Source organism: Odocoileus virginianus, chromosome 10 (assembly GCF_023699985.2).
Source record: "Odocoileus virginianus isolate 20LAN1187 ecotype Illinois chromosome 10, Ovbor_1.2, whole genome shotgun sequence".
Taxonomy (NCBI): domain Eukaryota; kingdom Metazoa; phylum Chordata; class Mammalia; order Artiodactyla; family Cervidae; genus Odocoileus; species Odocoileus virginianus.
This window is the reverse complement of record NC_069683.1, coordinates 57,733,698-57,753,873: the sequence shown is the minus strand read 5'-3', so window position 1 is coordinate 57,753,873 and position 20,176 is coordinate 57,733,698. Positions and strand designations below refer to the sequence as shown.

The following is a 20,176-nucleotide window of genomic DNA, read 5'->3' as shown; positions in this document are numbered from 1 at the left end:
AATATGATTCAGCAATCCCAGCTCTAAGTATACAGCAAAGGAAATTTTATGTATATGTGTGTGTGTGTGTGTGTGTGTGTGTGTGTGTATACATATATATATATAAAGCTACATGTCCATGTTCATTCCAGCATTATTTGCCATAGCCAAGATATGAGAACACTTAAGTGGTAGTCAACAGATGAATCAGTAAAAGATAGGGTAAATATATACAATAGAATATCATTTTGCCAAAGAGAAAGAAGGAAATCTTGCCATTTGTGACAACATATATGGATCTTGAGCGAATGATGCTAAGTGAAATAGGCCAGGGAGAAAGACACATACTGCATGGTAATTATTTACACATGGAATCTGGAAAAAACAAAAAACAAAAAGAAGCCCCCAAATCAAATCAGTAGGAAAACTAGGGGATGGGGGTATACAAGAAAAATAGGAAGAGGTCAAAGTATACAAAATTTCAGTTATAACATGAATAAAGTCTGAGGATTTAATGTATATCATGGTGACTGTGGATGATAATGGGCTTCCCTGCTAGCTCAGTTGGTAAACAATCCGCCTGCAGTGCAGGAGACCCCGGTTCAATTCCTGGGTCATGAAGATCCTCTGGAGAAGGGATAGACTACCCACTCCACTATTCTTGGGCTTCCCTTGTGGCTCAGCTGGTAAAGAATCTGTCTACATGCAGGAGACCTGAGTTTGATCCCTGGGTTGGGAAGATCCCCTGGAGAAGGGGAAGGCTACCCACTCCAGTATTCTGGCCTGGAAAATTCCAAAGAGTGGGACACAACTAAGTGATTTTCACTTTCACAGATGATAATGCTGTATTATGAAACTGAAATTTGCTGATAGTAGAACTCAGATATTATCCCCCTCCCAAAATTAAAGATGAATATGTGAGGTGACTGGATGTGACAAATAACTAGATGGGCCTTTCACAATGCATATGTAGATCAAATCATGATATACAGTACACTTCAAATATCTTACAGTTTTGCCAATTATATCTCAGTAAAGGTAAAAAAAATGAAGTTATGCTACTTACAGACTACACACTAATATCAAACAACTTAAAACTATATCCAAGATAATTATAACAGGAAATTCTTTATATCAAGTGTTAAAAGCAAAGTTAAATGGGATTTGATAGTAAACAATTAAATATCAAACTGTGTACCTTTATAAATATACTTGTTTTTAAGCACCCATAAAACACTTTAACATATCTTTTAGCCACAACAATAAAAATACTATAATGTTTAAATAAAAAAGCATGCTACCTTATTCTAAGTAAAGATAGGAAAAAAATGAAAAGACAATGAAAGTAACTTATTTTTCAATTTTGATATATAAAGTTGGAATCAGAACTAAATTCTTAGTGTTTGTTGACTAAATGCTTAGGAAAAATAGGAAACAATAAGCAATTAGTGAATCAGAAAAATATATTATTTTTAAATGTCAAGAGGTGATTTTGTTAGAAAAAAATAACATGTAATTTATAGAGAACAAAAGCAAAAATTAGAAAATATAATTTAATTCAGTAAGAAACTCATAAGTCTGACAAACAAAAATCAGATTGAAAAAAAATTGGGGGAAAATAAACTGAACTGAGTCTGCAGAAGCCTTCAGGCTTAGATGATTTATTGGTGATTTAGTTTCAATTTTGTATTCCATTCTAAATGAACTGTTACACCAAGATATGAAAGCAACCTAAATGTCCTTCTACAGATGGATAAAGAAAATATATATATACACATTAGTTATTAAAAAGAATGAAATCATGTTGTTTGCAGCAACATGCATGGACCTAGAAATTATTATACTAAGAGAATTAAGCTGAGAAACAGAAAGACAATTATATGATATTGTTTATATGTGAAATCTAAAAAAAGGAACACTAATGAACTACAAAACAGAAACAGATCCACAGACATACAAAACAAATTTATGGTTACCATAGGGGAGATTGTGGGGGAGGGATAAATTAGGATTATAGGATTAACATATACACACAACTACTAACAAAAGAGATAACAAACAAGGATCTTCTATATAGCCCAGGGACCTATACTCAATATATTGTAATAATCTGTAAGGGAAAAGTATCTGAAAAAAATATATATCCACACACACATATATATGATATATATATGACTGAATATTTTGCTGTACACCAAAACTAACATAACATGGTAAACCAACTATTCATTAAAAAAATAAAGTTGCAGAAAATAAAAATTAGCATCAGCTAGAGTATTGGCTAAATGTTAAAATGCTTATTATGTTCCAGTGACCTAAATGCTTTTACATATATTGTCTTCCTTAAGTATCACATTAAAAATTGGTACTCTTTATTATTCCAATATTCAGATAAACTAGAAAGTTTCAAGTTCATGTAAATTATTGGAATACGCTTGAAACCAACATCACTAAATATTTAAATAAAAATTGGGCAAATCAAATTTGGTTCTGTGTAAAGAAACACTAAGATTGCAAATATACAATATTAGGGTTAGAAATATAAAAAGAAATTATGGATTCAATTTTTAGTTAATAAAAATAATTGATATTAGAAGAGCATCCAGCTAGGTTGAACAGATAATCCTGATTTAATTTTTTAACTTTTTTTCTTGGCTGGTGGCTCATAGGATCTCAGTTCTCTGACCAGGGATTGAAACCAGGCCATGGCAATAAAAGCCCAAAATCATAACCACTGGGTTACTAGGGAACTCCCCTGATATAAATTCTTAAAACACTACAAACAAAAGCCAAAATTATACTCAGCATTCCTATTAAAGAATAAGACAAGAAAGCCTACTTTGATCATTATTAGTTGTAACAGAAATAACTATCAGTGTTGTTAAGAAGAAATTGAAGCTGAAAAGAAAGGAAGCTGAAGTCGATAAGTTCTATGAAGACCTACAAGACCACCTAGAACACCAAAAAAAGATGTCCTATTCATCATAGGGGACTGGAAGACAAAAGTAGGAAGTCAAGAGATACCTGCAGTAACAGGCACGTTTGGCCTTGGAGTACAAAATGAAGCAGGGCAAAGATTAACTGAGTTTTGTCAAGAGAACACACTGGTCATAGCAAACACCCTCTTCCAGTAACACAAGAGATGACTTTATACATGGACATCAAACATTGTCAATATGGAAATCAGATTGATTACATTCATTCTTTGCAGCCAAAAATGGAGAAGCTCTATACAGTCAGCAAAAACAAGACCTGCAGCTGACTGTGGCTCAGATCATCAGCTCCTTATAGCAAAATTAAGGTTTAACCTAAAGAAAGTGGGGAAAACCACTAAGGCAGTAAGGTACGACTTAAATCAAATCCTCTATGAATATTAAGTAGAGGTGACAGATAGATCCAAGGGATTAGATCTAGTAAACAGAATGCCTGAAGGGCTATGGACAGAGGTTCATAACATTGTACAGGAAGGTGTGAACAAAACCATCTGGAAGAAAAAGAAAGGCAAAGTGGTGGTCTGAGGAGGCTTCACAAATAGCTGAGGGAAGAAGAGGAGCAAAAAGCAAGGGAGAAAGGGAAAGGTACACCCAACTAAATGCAGAGAATGCTATTCCAGAGAATAGCAAGAAGAGACAAGAAGGCCTTCTCCAACGAATAATGCAAGGAAATAGAGGAAAATGACAGTAGGGGAAAGACTAGCGATCTCCAAGAAAACTGGAAATACCAAAGGAAAATGTCACCCAAAGATGGACACAATAAAGGAGAGAAACGGTATAGACCTAATAGAAACAGAAGAGATCAGGAAGAGATGGCAATATATAGAAATGCACAAAAAAGATTTTAATGACCCAGATAAGCAGGTGGGTCATTCACCTAGAACCAGACATTCTGCAGTATGAAGTCAAGTGGGCCTTAGGAAGCACCGCTGCCAATAAAGCTAGTGGAAGTGATGGAATTCCAGTGGAATGGTTTAAAAATCCTAAAAGAAGATACTATTAAGGTGCTGCACTCAATATGTCAGCAAATTTGGAAAACCCAGCAGTGGCCACAGGAATGGAGAGGTCTTCAATCCAATTTCTAAGATTGCACTCATCTCCCATGCTAGTAAGGTAATGCTCAAAATCCTTCAAGCTTGGCTGGCTTCAGCAGTGATCCAAGAACTTCCAGATGTTCAAGCTGGGTTTAGAAAAGGCAGAGGAACCAGAGATCAAATTGCCAACATCTGTTGGATCATACTATATATAATGAGAGAATAGCATCGAAACATGTCTATTATCAAGTGTGAAACAGATCGCCAGTCCAGGTTGGATGCATGAGACAAGTGCTCAAGGCTGGTGAACTGGAATGACCCAGAGGGATGGGATGGGGAGGGAGGTGGGAGTGGGGTTCAGGATGGGGAACACATGTAAATCCATGGCTCATTCATGTCAATGTATGGCAAAAACCACTACAATATTGTAAAGTAATTAGCTTCCAACTAATAAAAATAAATGGAAAAAAAAAAAAAGCAAGGGTGTTTCAGAAAAACATGTACTACTGTTTCATTGACTATGGTAAAGGCTTTGATTCTATGGATCGTAATAAACTGGAAAATTTTTAGAGATGGGATACCAGACCATCTTACATGTCACCTGAGAAACCTCTATGTGGGTCAAGAAGCAACATTTAGAACCTTATATGGAACAATTGACTAGTTCAGAATTGGGAAAGGCATACACCCTGTTTATTTAACTTATACAGAACACATCATGTGAAATGCTGGGCTGAATGAGTTACGGGCTGGATCAAGATTTCCGGGAGAAATACCAATAACCTTAGATATGCAGATGATACCACTTTAATGGCAGAAAGGCAAGAGGAACTAAAAGGCCTCTTGATGAAGATGAAAGAGGAGAGTGAAAAAGTTGGCTCAAAACTCAACATTCAAAAAACTAAGGTCATGGCATCCAGCTCATGACTTCATGGCACATAGAAGGGGACAAGGTGGAGGCACTGACAGATCTCCTGCTCTTGGGCTCTGACGTCACTGCGGATGGTGACTGCAGCCATGAAATCACTTCCCGGCAGGAAAGGTATGGCAAACCTAGCCAGTATATTAAAAAGCAGGGACATCACTTTGCGGACATAGGTCCATATAGTCAAGGCTATAGTCTTTCCAGTTGTCATGTACGGATGTGAGACCAAGACCATAAAGAAGGCAGAGCAACCAAAGAATTGATGCTTTTGAACTGTGGTGTTGGAGAAGACTTTTGAGAGTCCCTTGGACTGCAAGGAGATCCAATCAGTCAATCTAAAAGGAAATCAACCTTGAATACTCATTGGAAGGATGGATGCTGATGCTGACGCTCCAATACTTAGGTCACCTGATGTGAAGAGCTGACTCACTGGAAAAGACCCTGATGCTGGGAAAGACTGAGGGCAGAAGGGGGCAACAGAGGAAGAGACAGATGGATGGCATCACCGATTCAATGGACATAAACTTGGACAAATTTCAGGAGGTGGTGAAGGACAGGGAGGCCTGGCATGCTGCAGTCCATGGGGCTGCAAAGAGCTGGACACAACTTGGTGACTGAATAACAAAGAAGAGATTAGAAAATAATTATATTGAAACAATGTATCTTTGGCAAATGAAAAAATAAGCATCAGCAACATCATTAGCTCAACAAAAGTCCATTCCATAAGGGGTCCAAATGGAAAATAAAACACAAAATAGACTTCCTATAGTACTTAAGGTGCATCTTTACAAAAACAGACCAATCAAAGAGACTGGGAGTACAGAAGCAAATCCAAAGACACTCAGTTTACTAGCTTATGATAGAATAACAGTGCAACATATTTGGGAAAGGATAATCTTTCTCAGTAAACGTGCTGTGTGTGCTGTGTTGTTCTAAATCCTGTCTCTCTGCCACCCCATGCACTGTATCCCACCAGGTCTCTCTGTCCTTGGGATGTCCCAGGCGAGAATACTGGTAAGGGTTGCCATTTCCTCCTCCAGGGGATCTTCCTGACCCAGGGATCGAACCCATGTCTACCGCATCAGTAGGTGGATTCTTTACCACTGCGCCACCTGGGAATCCCTCTCAACAAATGGTAGTGTGTAAGTGGATATTCAAATGGGAAATCCACTATATATGGATAATTTATCGAAATATAAAAGGTTGAATAAAAAAAGAAAAAATGGCAAAATATTCAGACTTTAGATGTCCATCTGTAAAAGAACTGGTATCGATAGTGACTGACAACTGGAGCTCTCCTTACGCTGCTGACAGTCATATAATTTGGTACAGTCACTCTGCAGACTGAAGACTCTTGAGTAAGGTTAGACACATGCAACCATATGACCCAACACTCCCCTCCTAAACATATATGTACATACAAGAGACTGTGTAATACATTCATCAAAAAACATGTACAAGGCTATTCACAGCAGTACTATTCCTAACAGCTCCAAACTGGAAATAATCCAAATGTTCAAATACACAAGAGAGTGACGGTGGTACAGTACAATGTGGATAAATACAGTGAAAAATCACTACAATGATGACAACCTAATTAGATACAACATGAATGGATCTTGATTTTGTGCAAAAGCAGTAAAACTCAGTATATCCTGATAAATCTATTTATGCAAATTTAAGAAGAGCTGAAACTAAAGTTTTAGAGGTCAGAATAATCATCTGTGGAGTTAGCAGTTAGTTACTGGAAGGAATATGGGGGGATTCTAGGGTACTGATAATGTTCTAGTCTTGATCTTGGTGATTTGTGTGAATTTGTGTACTTTTAGAAAATTCACTGAACTATGTAACAATATTTTATGCACTTTTTCCCTTTTATGTTTCCATAAAAATTTTACTTAGTTAAAATACTGGAATGCAGAGTTCCCTAAAAATAGAAAAAAACACCATAATATCCAGTTTAACAAGAAATTTATGAGAATAGGGATAACTACAAAATTATGGATATATACCATATTACTATTAGCTTCTTTCAGTATCAGTTAACTCATAGGGTTAATGTACTTCAAATGAATATTCAAGTATCATTTAAACTTGGAAAAAATACAAGTGATTCTAAAGTTAGGCTGGAAGCATAAATGATGAATTCTTGAAAAAAATCAGAATAGTTACAATAGACACAAAGCTATAATGCTTTCATCAATGGCACAAAATAATCTATACAATATACTATATACTGTATTTATATGTGTATAAATTTATTAATAATATAGGTATAAAACCTTTGATTTTATAACTCTTTGGTTAGCTCTTATCAGTATTCAGAATATCTAGGATTTTTTAGAAGTAACACAACGTATGTATCAAAAACACCTTCAGCTGAGTCTGAAACAGTGTACTAATTAAGCACATCATTATTTTTCCAGAAAAATATGAATATTCATATCAAAAGAGATAAAGATTCATGTAGCCTCAGGTCAAACCAGGTCAGGTTTTGCCTTGAAATGAATTTTGATGCTAAACTTAAGGGAAAAAATTAGTTGTCAGAACATTTTGGATTTTAGAATTGTGAATAAAAAGAGACTGGGAATCCATGTAGGATAAGAGGCACTATACATGTGTGCGAGGAGAGAAACCTTATTTTAAGCAGTTATATGAGTCAAGTGTTAAATATTTAGGGAAAAATGTACTGATTCTCTCTTCATATCAGGTATCAAAACAAATTACATATAGATGAAGAGCTTACCCTAATTTTAACAAATCAAGAAATAAGAAGTCAACAGAAACCAATGATACAGTTGAATATTAACCTGTGGTAAGGGATACGCATATGCTATGGAAGAAATGACAATTTCCTGGCAGGATTATAAACAAATAAATTTTCTAAAGAATTTGGCAAAATGTATTGAGATCCTTGAAAAGATGTACACTAACTTTTTGACTTGGTAATTCCATTCTCTAAAATACTGCCTAAGGAAATAATTGAAAACATAAATATTTATTTACAAACATGTTCACTGCTAGTTACTTTTTAATAAGAGCTAAAAACTGGATAATGCTTGATAGTATTTGAAGTAAAAGAAAAAACTAGGAAGTTATATTTATGGTTTTAAGTTCAATTATGTAGAAAAAACAATTTAGGACAAAAAGACCAGAAAGTATGCAAAAATGTTATCCAACTTAAAAAAAGAGGAAATTCTATTAAAAGAGAAAGCATAATACTAAAGTCAAAATTTGATACATAATTTCAGTAAGTTAAGTCTGAGACTGAGAGATGGTGGCTTGAAAAATGATGAACATAGAATATATGGCAACATGCTTTTAAAATTACTCCTTTGATCAAAGCTTAACCTTGGTCTTCCTACTAGTCATGACATCTAGCCTTTGGCTGAATGCTGATGGATGTTAACTTACGTACAATTTCAACACACTTACTAAATGCTTCTAACAATATACAGGGCTAAAACAATCAAATATTTTAATCACAAGGCTTCTAAGATTTGGCATACAACCGAGTACATTAAGTAATGTCCAAAGAAACAGTGGATCCTTACACGTAGTTGCAAAAATAGAGTACCAGGTACAGAAATTAAGTCTAGTACATTTTAACTTTTAAGATAAAATGGGAATTACGGTTTTGCTCTTGAACATAAATGAAATCTCTAAATACAGACTGTCTTCGTATTATATCTAGTAGATCCTGGCCAACTGAACAAAGAATCCTGAAGAAAGCGAGTTTATTTTACTATGTGAATTCTTAGTACTTAGCATATACAAATTAATTGAATGAGAAGAAAATTTATAATATTCAGCATTATGTAAACTTAAGAAAACAAGAACTGACTTGCAAAGGGATTTATTAAAAGTATGTAAACTAGAATAACTGCCAATATCAAAGAATTCAAACTTTTGAAGTTAATGAAAATATTTATTCAAACCTAACTGTACAGTATCAAGCCGAGTTAAATAAACATTAACTGTATTAACTATCCCTGGTTCTTTAGAAACAGACCACTTCCACATCATAAAAATTTATTACAACACAAATTTCTGCAGTAAGGTTCAGCAAGTAAGACGTGATTTCCACATTGAAAACTGTTGCGTTAAAGTAGAATGTTAAAGGCCCAGTATTTAAAAAAAAAATGGTTGAGGAAAATGACTCATAAATATAGACATTTTCAGAAAAAATCTTGCATATACTGATATTAAACAAAACAAAGCACTTAAGAGAACAGGCTTTAATATCTAGGCACAGTTGGTCCAGTATGACTGATCCTTTCTATACTCACAGGTTTAGCCAGTCCTCCAGCTTGACTGACGTGTGGGTCTAACACACAGAAGGCACCTCTTTCGTCCTCCTCAAGGACCTTCCGAGAGTAACTCTGCAACGTTTCAGGGTACAGAGAGAGCATCCTCCATCCAAGTGTGACAGACCATTTTAGGAGAGACTAAGTTAAAATAGAAAACTATGACTTCTCTTTTTACATCTTATGATGGACATGGCTTTCTAAAAGGACAACAGAAGATAATCCTCCATACAAGCTTTAACATAGAACACAAGATTTAAATTAAATGTGCATTGGTCACTACTATGTAAAAAGTTCATGAATTAGTGCAATTCTTTAAATCCCCAGTATTCAGGGGAGAAGTATATACATACCAAGAAATGTCAACTACTACATAACCAAACTTTTTATGGCTCAATAGTCTAAATGCTTAAAGTTTTGTAAAAGATCTTACAAGTTATAAATGAAGATCAGAACACTCGAATGGTGTTCAAATGGCATTAATATTCTCTCCTTAAAACAAAGAGACCGGAACAACCAGAAGAGACAAAGTGTAAAATTTTAGGAATACAATCTTTACTGTAAGGAGTGGCAAAGTATTCACTCTAGAAAAAAAATCCAAATTGTTAATTTCTGGTTACTTTATTACCATTTGAATTCCTTATCACTTCTGTACTAATTACTGGTTGTCTTCAGATGTCTTGTAGGACAATTACTGAAGGCAATTTATAAGGAAAAGTGTAATTTTCCCACTCAAAGTGAGCAACTCTTCCAGATGAATAAGTTTCAAAATTAGAGATCATAAGAAACCAAAAAATAAAAGAACATCAGGCTGATTTAACCTCTATTTCAACAAATTTACACAATATTAACAAGATGCAATTGTTAAAGCTATACAGTTTTGCAGACTGGCTTTACTTACATTTCTGCAAATGTTTTTTCCACAATACCAGGTATATCTATTTACAAATTAGGAAGCTGCTTTAAAACAGCATGATTTAGAAATAAAGTGAAATTTCAATACAATGGAAGAAAGTGCAGGTCATGCTCTCAGATTCTGTCAGTATCTCATTCCCTACACTCATAGTTTAAGGAATCATAGTTTTAAATAGCTACTGTTCTTATATGTTCAGAATATTTACTCATCATAATGCAATGATAACAAAAATTTGTCCACATCCATTCCAGCTGGAAATGAACTGGGTAGCTTCTTTTTCTGTCAAAAAAAAAAAAGAAAGAGAAAAAGAAATAAGTTAACATATCAAACTTAAACAAGGTCAAAAAGCTAGCTTTCTTATTAAGTCATGTAAAACTTAGTACACTACCAAAATTTTTGTCAAAACAGTTTAGTTCATCAGAATTTTAGTTATACAGAAAGGTAGACACAATTTTTTATAAATCCAAGTTTAATAAACTATACTTCAATGGCACCTCAACATTATTTTAGAGCACAAAACATACAAATTCAGAGTATATGAATGTTGAAAGAGACAAGATAGAACATGCTTTTTATATACGGTACTCATTATTGCTAAACCATAAACCTCAGTAAGCTTTACTAAGATTTTAAGAGTAACAAGTACTTTTCAAGTCCCAAATATTTAATATACTCTAGGCACTCTACAAACACTACATTTAGTCTCACAGCCATTGGGTAAGATGTGTGTAACCTCACATCTAATGATGCAGCTAAGACTCAAGAGATGTTACAGGCTATTTAATAATGGTAATAGAACCAATATGCAGGAGATGCAGGATTCAGCCCAGGCTTAGAAACCAGGATTTTTTCCTTGATATCATACTTCCTTTATGACATTTTAAATCTTTCTATTCATATTCCACTTACTAAATGGCTAAACAGGTTGAGGAAAGATGACTTTTAATTTATTAGTGATAACCCTATATTACTTTCCTCAGGTAAGCATGGTTAAAGACAGGCAAATTTAATTTTTACATTGCTCTAACATATTAACATGTATAAGAATCTATGGAAGAGATGGCAGGACATGGGAAAGAAACCTAAGATGGAGGAGCTGCACAGCAGCTTTCACTTGATAATTACAAATAACAGTGGCTTCCCAATTTTTCATGTTATGTCACTCTTTCCGCCAAACCTTGGGTCCTACCATGACAGAAACTAAAAACACCTTTTCCCAAGGAAGATGTTTATAAATAAATGCCTTAGCAATTGTTTGGAAAATGTTTCACCTAGTTAACTTCTGAGTACCACAATGACTGAAAGATACTGCTAGAGAATGTATTTTGTCAGTCAAAACCCAAAGCTATCTTGCTTAAATGTTAAGTAGCTACGGCAAAAGATGGTGAGACCTTTAACTTGAGCACTGAAAGGAGGACAACGTGTGGTTTTGAAATGAAAGACTTTCAAACTTGCCTTAATTTTCTTCTTTTTCATTGGCATTGACGAATTCGCAAGATTTTTATTAGAAGTGCGGGAGTTTCGCTCATGCTCATCTAATTCCTCAATTTTCCGCTTTTTTGTGGTGCTCCTTGAAGATGCTCTAAATTGCTGGGTATTGTCTTTTAGAGGAGTAGATGAAGTAGTCCTAGAGATGGCTGCTCTGGAGAGAATCATTAATGTATGGGCAGCCATGTTCACACTGTTTTCACTCCCTGTTTCACTGGCAGGGCTGCAGGCAGGCAAGTCTGGCGTGACAGGAGGGACCATTACTTTGGGTGTGCTGTCTTCACCAAAACGCCTACTAGAAGGGACCTTGATACCATCTGTAGGTTCTTCTTTAAGTTTTTCCCCTGCTCCTGAGACAGATGTTCGGGGTATAGGTAAATCAGTACCATCTGTGAGCCGATTTACTGGGCTATGCCACTGAAGATCTTGTAACATTTCTGTGGGATGTTTGGTGAGTGGGTTAATCAAAGAACTGGCAGACCTGCTTTGTTCTTGTTTCAAATCCTTCACAGGTGCACCTACTGAAAAGATATTTTTACTGTTTGAGGATGTGCCTTGTTTTCTGGTCAGCTCTTGAAGTGAAGTTACAGTTTTCTCATTCCGTACACCCCCATTTTGCTGCCCATTAGACAGTTTTGAAGTTTCTGGATTTTTCTGCCTTTCCACATCGCTGCACAGTTCGTTCTCCTTATTAGCTGTTGCTTTATGGAAAGATTCAAGTATAGTTTCTGTTGGTGAAACTTTCTTTTCTGACTGAGTTTCTTTTATGGTAGCATGTCGGCCAATGGCAGTTTCTGATTTAGATAAAATTTTAGGCACAGAAGGTTTCTCCCGCTCTCTTTTGACAGAATTATTAGAAGGGGGTTTTAAGGTGGAGGACACAATGGGTGAGTCAAGGTTAGAAAATGAAACGTCATTCCTTTCTTTGCTTTGGGACACCAACTTTTGATTTGTCCCCTGTGTATTTGCCACAGGAGAAGCAGTGCTATCAAAACAGAGCACACGTCTGTGGCTTTCAAATGGCTTGCTAACTGGAACTGTACTTTCTACTGAGAGGGGAACTGTGGCTTCTTCCAATTTTTTCCCAAGATCTGTGCCCATAATCTTGTCAGAAACTTCAGTTCTATAAGAAAAAAAAACTCTTTTTATTAGCCACATAAAGAAATTCTTTGTTTTTAACTTGAGCATTCAAATACTCTATGACAGAAACTACTTTTATGCTCACCGCTGTGCATGACATCCAACTAAGTGACTTGATGAATCCACCAAATTATTTACCTGTTTCCCTGGAATTATAAATAAGTTAATTAGAAAAGAAAAACATTCCTGAAAGTACATTTCTCTGAAAGAAAACATCACAGAATCTGACATCATGAGAAAAATTTAAGCTATAGCTAATGTACAAATGAAATACTTTCACATACTGGATCTAAAAAAACAGCTTGGTAGTATATACAACATGATCACTCATCCATTTTACTTAAGAAATATAAATATGTAACAAATGACCTGCTTCAACTTCAGGCAAATATGATTCTAGTCTTCAATCTACAAATTACAATTATCAATGTAGCAGTTAAGGGCATTACTTAGATCGAAAAAGTTACTTAAAGAAAACACTATATTATTCCTATTTAAAAATTCTGCCTATTTAAGGTGTCATGTTTGCAAGCTTATGTCACTCAGAGGACATGCTCTGGAGTTTTAATATCCATACTTTAATTTCCAAGGACTTCTGAGTTTACGTGGAAGGGCAGCAAGATATGAAGCTGGAAAGGAAAGCAAAGATGATATTGTGAAGGACTTTGTGTATTATTCAAAAGGTTTCATAGAGAATCTTTTAACTAGGGATGATGCATGAATAGATTTGTTTTAGGAAGTCACTCTGGCGACAGTACAGAAGATGAATTAGAAATAGAAATTCTAGTTAGATGGCTATAAATATTAGAGGTAGAAGATGATGAAGGTCTTACAGATGGGCACTCGCACAGATATGAAGAATACATGAGGAATACATGTTGACACTAACCAAGAGGGAAAAGGTAGGCAGAGGAGGTTTTTGAGAAAGAAGTGAGACTTAGATATGTAGAGTATGTAGATCTTAAGTTACATAAAATGAGAAAGGGAGGAATGCATTCATTCTAGAAGCTACCAACAGTATCAACTGTTACAGGGAAGTAAAGTAAGGTAAGAATGGAAAACATCCAATGCATATGGCGTTATTAGGAGGTCATTGGTGACTGTAAACAGTTTTAGTAGAAATATGAGAAAGGACATAATATGGATGAAGAAAGACTGGGAGATGAAGAGGGTTGGGGATAAAGGGCTGGCAAGTGGAAAAAACCTAGAGGAATGGTGGGAATGATCCTTGTATCCATAGTTGAACAGCCACGGAGGGAAGGAGCCAAAAAAGAAAAGATGAAGATACACAGAAGACAGAAGGTAAACTGCATTAACCTTAGAAAGAATGAAATATGTCTCTAAGAAAGAAGGAAAAAGGGAAGAATAATTTTAGATGAACAGGTACATATTAACTGGGAGTGATGTGAAAAAATGGACTTCACTATTGATAAAAAAAAATCACTGGTTTAGAGTGAGTATAGTAGTGACTGAATAGATGTGAGAAAAACCTGTGGAAGTATTAAATAGTATGAAGGAGAAATGGGAGAGAAAGAAGACAGGTAGACACTTAAAATGATCACTAAGTAGCAGTAAGGGTGAGAAAATTTTACATGTTACTGAATAGCATCACTTCTGCTGTTGCTGTTCAGTCTGACTTTTTGCGACCTTATGGGACTGCAGCTCATCAGGCTTCCCTGGCCTTCACTATCTCCCAGAGTTTGTGCAAATTCATATCCACTGAGTCAGTGATGCTATCTAATCATCTCATCTTTTGCCATCCTCTTCTATTGCCTTCAATCTTTCCCAGCATTAGGGTCTTCTCCAATGAGTCGGCTCTTTGCATCAGGTGGCCAAAGTACTGGAGCTTCAGCTTCATCATCAGTCCTTCCAATGAATATTCAAGGGTTGATTTCCTTTAGGATTGACTGGTTTGATCTCCTTGCAGTCCAGGAGACTCTCAAGTCTTTCCCAGCACAATTCAAAAACATCAGTTCTTTGGCGCTCAGCCTTCTTTATGGTCCAACTCTCACATCTGTACATGACTACTGGAAAAACCTTAACTTTGACTATATGGACCTTTGTCAGCAAAGCGGTGTTCTAAAGCAATGCTAAGAAGCCCAAGTGTAAAGGCAGAGAAATCATTGGCTGCATAGATCCATGACTGGAGGGTCAAGTGGACATGTTAGAAGAATGTGAATATGAAAGTGTTTAGGAATAGTGGGAAAAGTGGCTGATGTGTAGATTGTGGGGTTTAGCCTGGATAGGGAAGGAAATGAACCCAAGTGAAAATTCAGGTAAATGTAAGGATTCAAGTAATAAGAGCTCTTACTGGTTGAAGAGAGATTCAATGGTATATCCAATAAAATGAGAGTATTTTGAGAGAGGTTACTGACTGTTAAAAAATTACATAGGTCTTATAAAAAAATTAGAAGTAAAGGTATGGGAGAGATTGGCTGAAAAGAATATTAAAAAGACTTAGAAATGAAATGAGTCAAAAGTTCTGAGGGTTGGGCATTTTGTCACCCATGAAGATTAAAAAGTCTGAGCTAGAGAAGTTTGAGAACTCAGCATAATATTCAAAAAGGTTTTGAATGAAAATCTCATGTTACTTTGCATATGCTGTCTTTTGTTGTACTAAAAATCATTAACTTTAGAGTAGTCAGCATTATCAAATTTTTTCCATTTATAAATTATTCTTTTTTCACTTTTCAAAAGCAATCCTTTATTTCAGCCCTCATTAGGATTCTTCTTCTATATTTTCTTTTATTATTTGCTTTGCTGTTCACTTTTACCTGTGAACTTTTACCTTCTTGGAATTCCTAATTTTATATACAGTGTGAGGAAGAGATTATCTTTTCCTTGTAATACATAATAGCTGGTAGATTTCATTGATTAAACAAACCATCTGACAAAATGTGGTCCACTAGAGAAGGGAATGGCAAACCACCTCAGTATTCTTGCCTTGAGAACCCCATGCTGCTGCTGCTACTAAGTCACTTCAGTCGTGTCCGACTCTGTGTGATCCCATAGATGGAAGCCCACTAGGCACCCCCGTCCCCGGGATTCTCCAGGCAAGAACACTGGAGTGGGTTGCCATTTCCTTCTCCAATGCATGCAAGTGAAAAGTGAAAGTGAAGTCGCTCAGTCGTGCCCGACTCTTAGCGACCCCATGGACTGCCGCCTACCAGGCTCCTCTGTCCACGGGACTGTCCAGGCAAGAGTACTGGAGTGGGGTGCCTCCCATGAACAGTATGAAAAGACAAAAAGATACGACACTGAAAGATGAACTCCCCAGGTCCGTAGTGTCCAAAATGCTACTGGAGATCAATGTTGAAATAACTCCAGAAAGAATGAAGAGAAGGAGTCAAAGCAGAAACAACACCCATTTGTGGATGTGACTGGAGATAGAAGCAAGGTCCGATGCTGTAAAGAGCAATACTGATAGGAACCTGGAATGTTAAGTCTATGAATCAAGGCAAATTGGAAGTGGTCAAACAGGAGATGTGAACATTGACATTTTAGGAATCAGCGAACTAAAATGGACTGGAATGGGTGACTTGAACTCAGATGACCATTCTCTCTACAACTGTGGGCAAGAATCCCTTAAAAGAAATGGAGCAGCTATCATAGTCAACAAGAGAGTCCAAAATGCAGTATTTGGATGCAATCTCAAAAATGACAGAATAATCCCTGTTCATTTCGAAGGCAAACCATTCAATATCACGGTAATCCAAGTCTATACCCCGACCAGTAATGCTGAAGAAGTTGAACAGTTCTATGAAGACCTACAAGACCTTTTAGAGCTAAAAGATGTCCTTTACATTATGGGGACTGGAATGCAAAAGTAGGAAGTCAAGAAACACCTGGAGTAACAGGCAAATTTGGCCTTGGAGTACAGAATGAAGCAGGGCAAAGGCTAACAGGGTTTTGCCAAGAGAATGCACTGTTCATAGCAAACACCCTCTTCCAACAACACAAGAGAAAATTCTACTCATGGACATCACCAGATGGCCAACACCGAAACCAGATTGATTATATTCTTTGCAGCCAAAGATGGAGAAGCTCTATACAGTCAGCAAAAACAAGACCAGGAGCTGACTGTGGCTCAGATCATGAACTCCTTATTGCCAAATTCAGACTTAAATTGAAGAAAGTGGGGAAAAACACTAGACCATTCAGGTATGACCTAAATCAAATCCCTTATGATTATACAGTGGAAGTGAGAAATAGATTTAAGAGACTAGATCTGATAGACAGAGTGCCTAATGAACTATGGATAGAAGTTCCTGACATTGTACAGGAGACAGGGATCAAGACCATCCCTAAGAAAAAGAAATGCAAAAAAGAAAAATGGCTGTCTGAGGAGGCCTTACAAATAGCTGTGAAAAGAAGAGAAGTGAAAAGCAAAGGAGAAAAGGAAAGGTATTCCCATTTGAATGCAGAGTTCCAAAGAATAGGAAGGAGAGATAAGAAAGCCTTCCTCAGGGATCCGTACAAAGAAATAGAGGAAAACAAAAGAAAGGGAAAGACTAGAGATCTCTTCAAGAAAGTTAGATACCAAGGGAACATTTCATGCAAAGATGGGCTCGATAAAGGACAGAAATGGTATAGACCTGACAGAAGCAGAAGATATTAAGAAGAGGTAGCAAGAATACACAGAAGAAATGTACAAAAAAGATCTTCACGACCCAGATAACCAGGATGGTTTGATCACTCACCTAGAGCTACACATCCTGGAATGTGAAGTCAAGTGGGCCTTAGGAAGCATCAATACAAACAAAGCTAGTGGAGGTGATGGAATTCCAGTTGAACTATTTCAAATCCCGAAAGAAAGTGCTGTACTCAATATGCCAGCAAATTTGGAAAACTCAGCAGAGGCCATAGGACTGGAAAAGGTGTTTCCATTCCAATCCCAAAGAAAGGCAATGCCAAAGAATGCTCAAACTACTGCACAATTGCACTCATCTCACACGCTAGTAAAGAAATGCTCAAAATTCTCCAAGCAAGTCTTCAGCAATACATGAACCGTGAACTTCCAGATGTTCAAGCTGTGTTTAGGAAAGGCAGAGGAACCAAAGATCAACCTGCTAACATCTGCTGGATCATTGAAAAAGCAAGAGTTCCAAAAAAGCATCTATTTCTGCTTTACTGACTAAGTTAAAGCCTTTAACTGTGTGGATCACAATAAACTGTGGAAAATTTTTCAAGAGATGGGAATACCAGACCACCTGACCTGCCTCTTGAGAAATCTGTATGCAGGTCAGGAAGCAAAAGTTAAAACGACATGGAACAAAAGACTGGCTCCAAATAGGAAAAGGAGTATGTTAAGGTTGTATATTGTCACACTGCTTATTTAACTTAGATGCAGAGTACATCATGAGAAACACTGGGTTAGATGAAGCACAAGCTGGAATCAAGATTGCCGGAAGAAATATCAATAACTTCAGATATGCAGATGAGATAACCCTTATGGCAGAAAGTGAATAAGTAAAGAGCCTCTTGATGAAAGTGAAAGAGGAGAGTGAAAAAGTTGGCTTAAAGCTCAACATTCAGAAAACTAAGATCATGGCATCCAGTCCCATCACTTCATGACAAATAGATGGGGAAACAGTGGAAACAGTGGCTGACTTTATTTTCTTGGGCTCCAATATCACTGCAGATGGTGACTGCAGACATGAAATTAAAAAACACTTACTTTGGAAGGAAAGTTATGACCCACCTAGACAGCATATTAAAAAGCAGAGACATTAGCGCCAACAAAGGTCTGTCTAGCCAAGGCTATGGTTTTTCCAGTGGTCACGTATGGATGTGAGAGGCTGGACTATAAAGAAAGCTGAGCACCAAAGAATTGGTGCTTTTGAACTGTGGTGTTGGAAAAGACTCTTGAGAGTCCCTTGGACTGCGAGGAGATCCAACCAGTCCATCCAGAAGGAAATCAGTCCTGGGTATTCATTGGAAGGACTGATGTTGAAGCTGAAACTCCAATACTTTGGCGGCCTGATGCGAAGAACTGACTCATTTGAAAAGACCCTGATGCTGGGAAAGATGAAGGTGGGAGGAGAAGGGGATGACAGAGGACGAGATGGTTGGAAGGCATCACCAACTCAATGGACATGAATTTGTGTAAACTTTGGAATTTGGTGATGGACAGGGAGGCCTGGCATGCTGCAGTCCAGGGGGTCACAAAGAGTAGGACACGACTGAGTGACTGAACTGAATCATATTTCTTCTGACTTCTGATGTTATCTCTACTACATACAAGTTCCTATAAATACAAGATTTCTTTCTAAATTCTGTTCTGTTCAATTTGTCTTTTTTTCTAATTATTGCAAAAACCTTAAGCAAAGCTTGGATAATCACCTGTTAGGAAAGCTATTAGTATTAAAAAAACAAAAAACAAAAGATTACATAAAGTTGACATGAATAAAAACATACCTGTACAAGGTTTGTTTTTTAGTCCCTGACTCTTCAAAGATTTTTGAGGGATAGGGAATTGAGGGATACTTCTATTGCATACAGGTGCTGCCAGAGGCATATGAAGGACCTAGAAGAGAAGACTCCATTAATTATATTTTGTTTGAAAAGTGGCACTGAGCCATTTTCAGTTAATAAATCTTACCTGCCGAGGAGGAGCAGAAAAGCTATTTCCATTCTGTCCAACCACAGATACAGGAATCATTCCCACCATTCCTTGAAGTACCGGTTGGACTGGAGAAGCAATTATAATGGCAGATCCTTCAAAAACAACGATGACAACAAAAACAACAACTTCTCAATAAAATGGGATTTTTCTCTCATAAATATGAGGCACCAAAGTAATTATTAGTTTGAAATAAATTGTATACAATTATAAATTCCTTTTTATATAAATCTACTTTCCTTAAAAAATTAAATTAGGGACAACAGCAAGACTAACAAATTGAGAAAAAGTCAATTTGAAGTAAACTATTCTATGGCATTTAGTCAAGCTAAACATCATGAGTAAGCATAAGACTCTATAGCCAGGAGATCATATCATAGTTGTAACCTTGATTCCCCTAGGGAAAACAGTGAAATTGATTGAAAAGTTGGTAGTACGCTTTTAAGTCTGAATCTTTTACCATAAAATTAGGTCCTACCTAACTGAAGACTAAGACTTACTCACAAACCCAAGCTATTATTTCACTTGTATTTGTCCAAAAAGGTCCAGATAAGTGAGCAACCAGTCAAAACTGTGGGGGAAAGTACAATGTTCACATGGAAACATCAACAATATAATCTATGGCTATCATAATTCATTTAACCCTTTCCTGTAAATGAATCTTTTCCTAATAAGTTCATTAACTGCTCCTACTAGCTTGATCTCCTCACCTTCATGAACACTTTCAAGTCTCTCAAATACCTATCTATCCTTGTGCTGCTTAAGATTCCCT

At 36.5% G+C, this 20,176-nt stretch overlaps 1 protein-coding gene across 5 annotated transcripts in view; it reads right to left on the bottom strand.

The window, feature by feature from the left end:
* Positions 1 to 8,838: 8,838 nt before the first annotated feature.
* The window catches only part of NPAT (nuclear protein, coactivator of histone transcription), a 53,055-nt gene continuing 41,717 nt past the window's right edge, over positions 8,839 to 20,176 (bottom strand). For all 5 annotated transcript variants that reach the window (XM_020891371.2, XM_070473642.1, XM_070473640.1 and 2 more), the window contains 5 exons: positions 19,384 to 19,499; positions 19,200 to 19,308; positions 12,868 to 12,928; positions 11,610 to 12,765; positions 8,839 to 10,433 (listed from right to left, as the gene is read on the bottom strand). In XM_020891371.2, the coding sequence (XP_020747030.2) occupies positions 10,356 to 10,433; positions 11,610 to 12,765; positions 12,868 to 12,928; positions 19,200 to 19,308; positions 19,384 to 19,499 (1,520 nt within the window). In that variant the 3' untranslated portion in view covers positions 8,839 to 10,355. The remainder of the gene's footprint in view (positions 10,434 to 11,609; positions 12,766 to 12,867; positions 12,929 to 19,199; positions 19,309 to 19,383; positions 19,500 to 20,176) is intronic.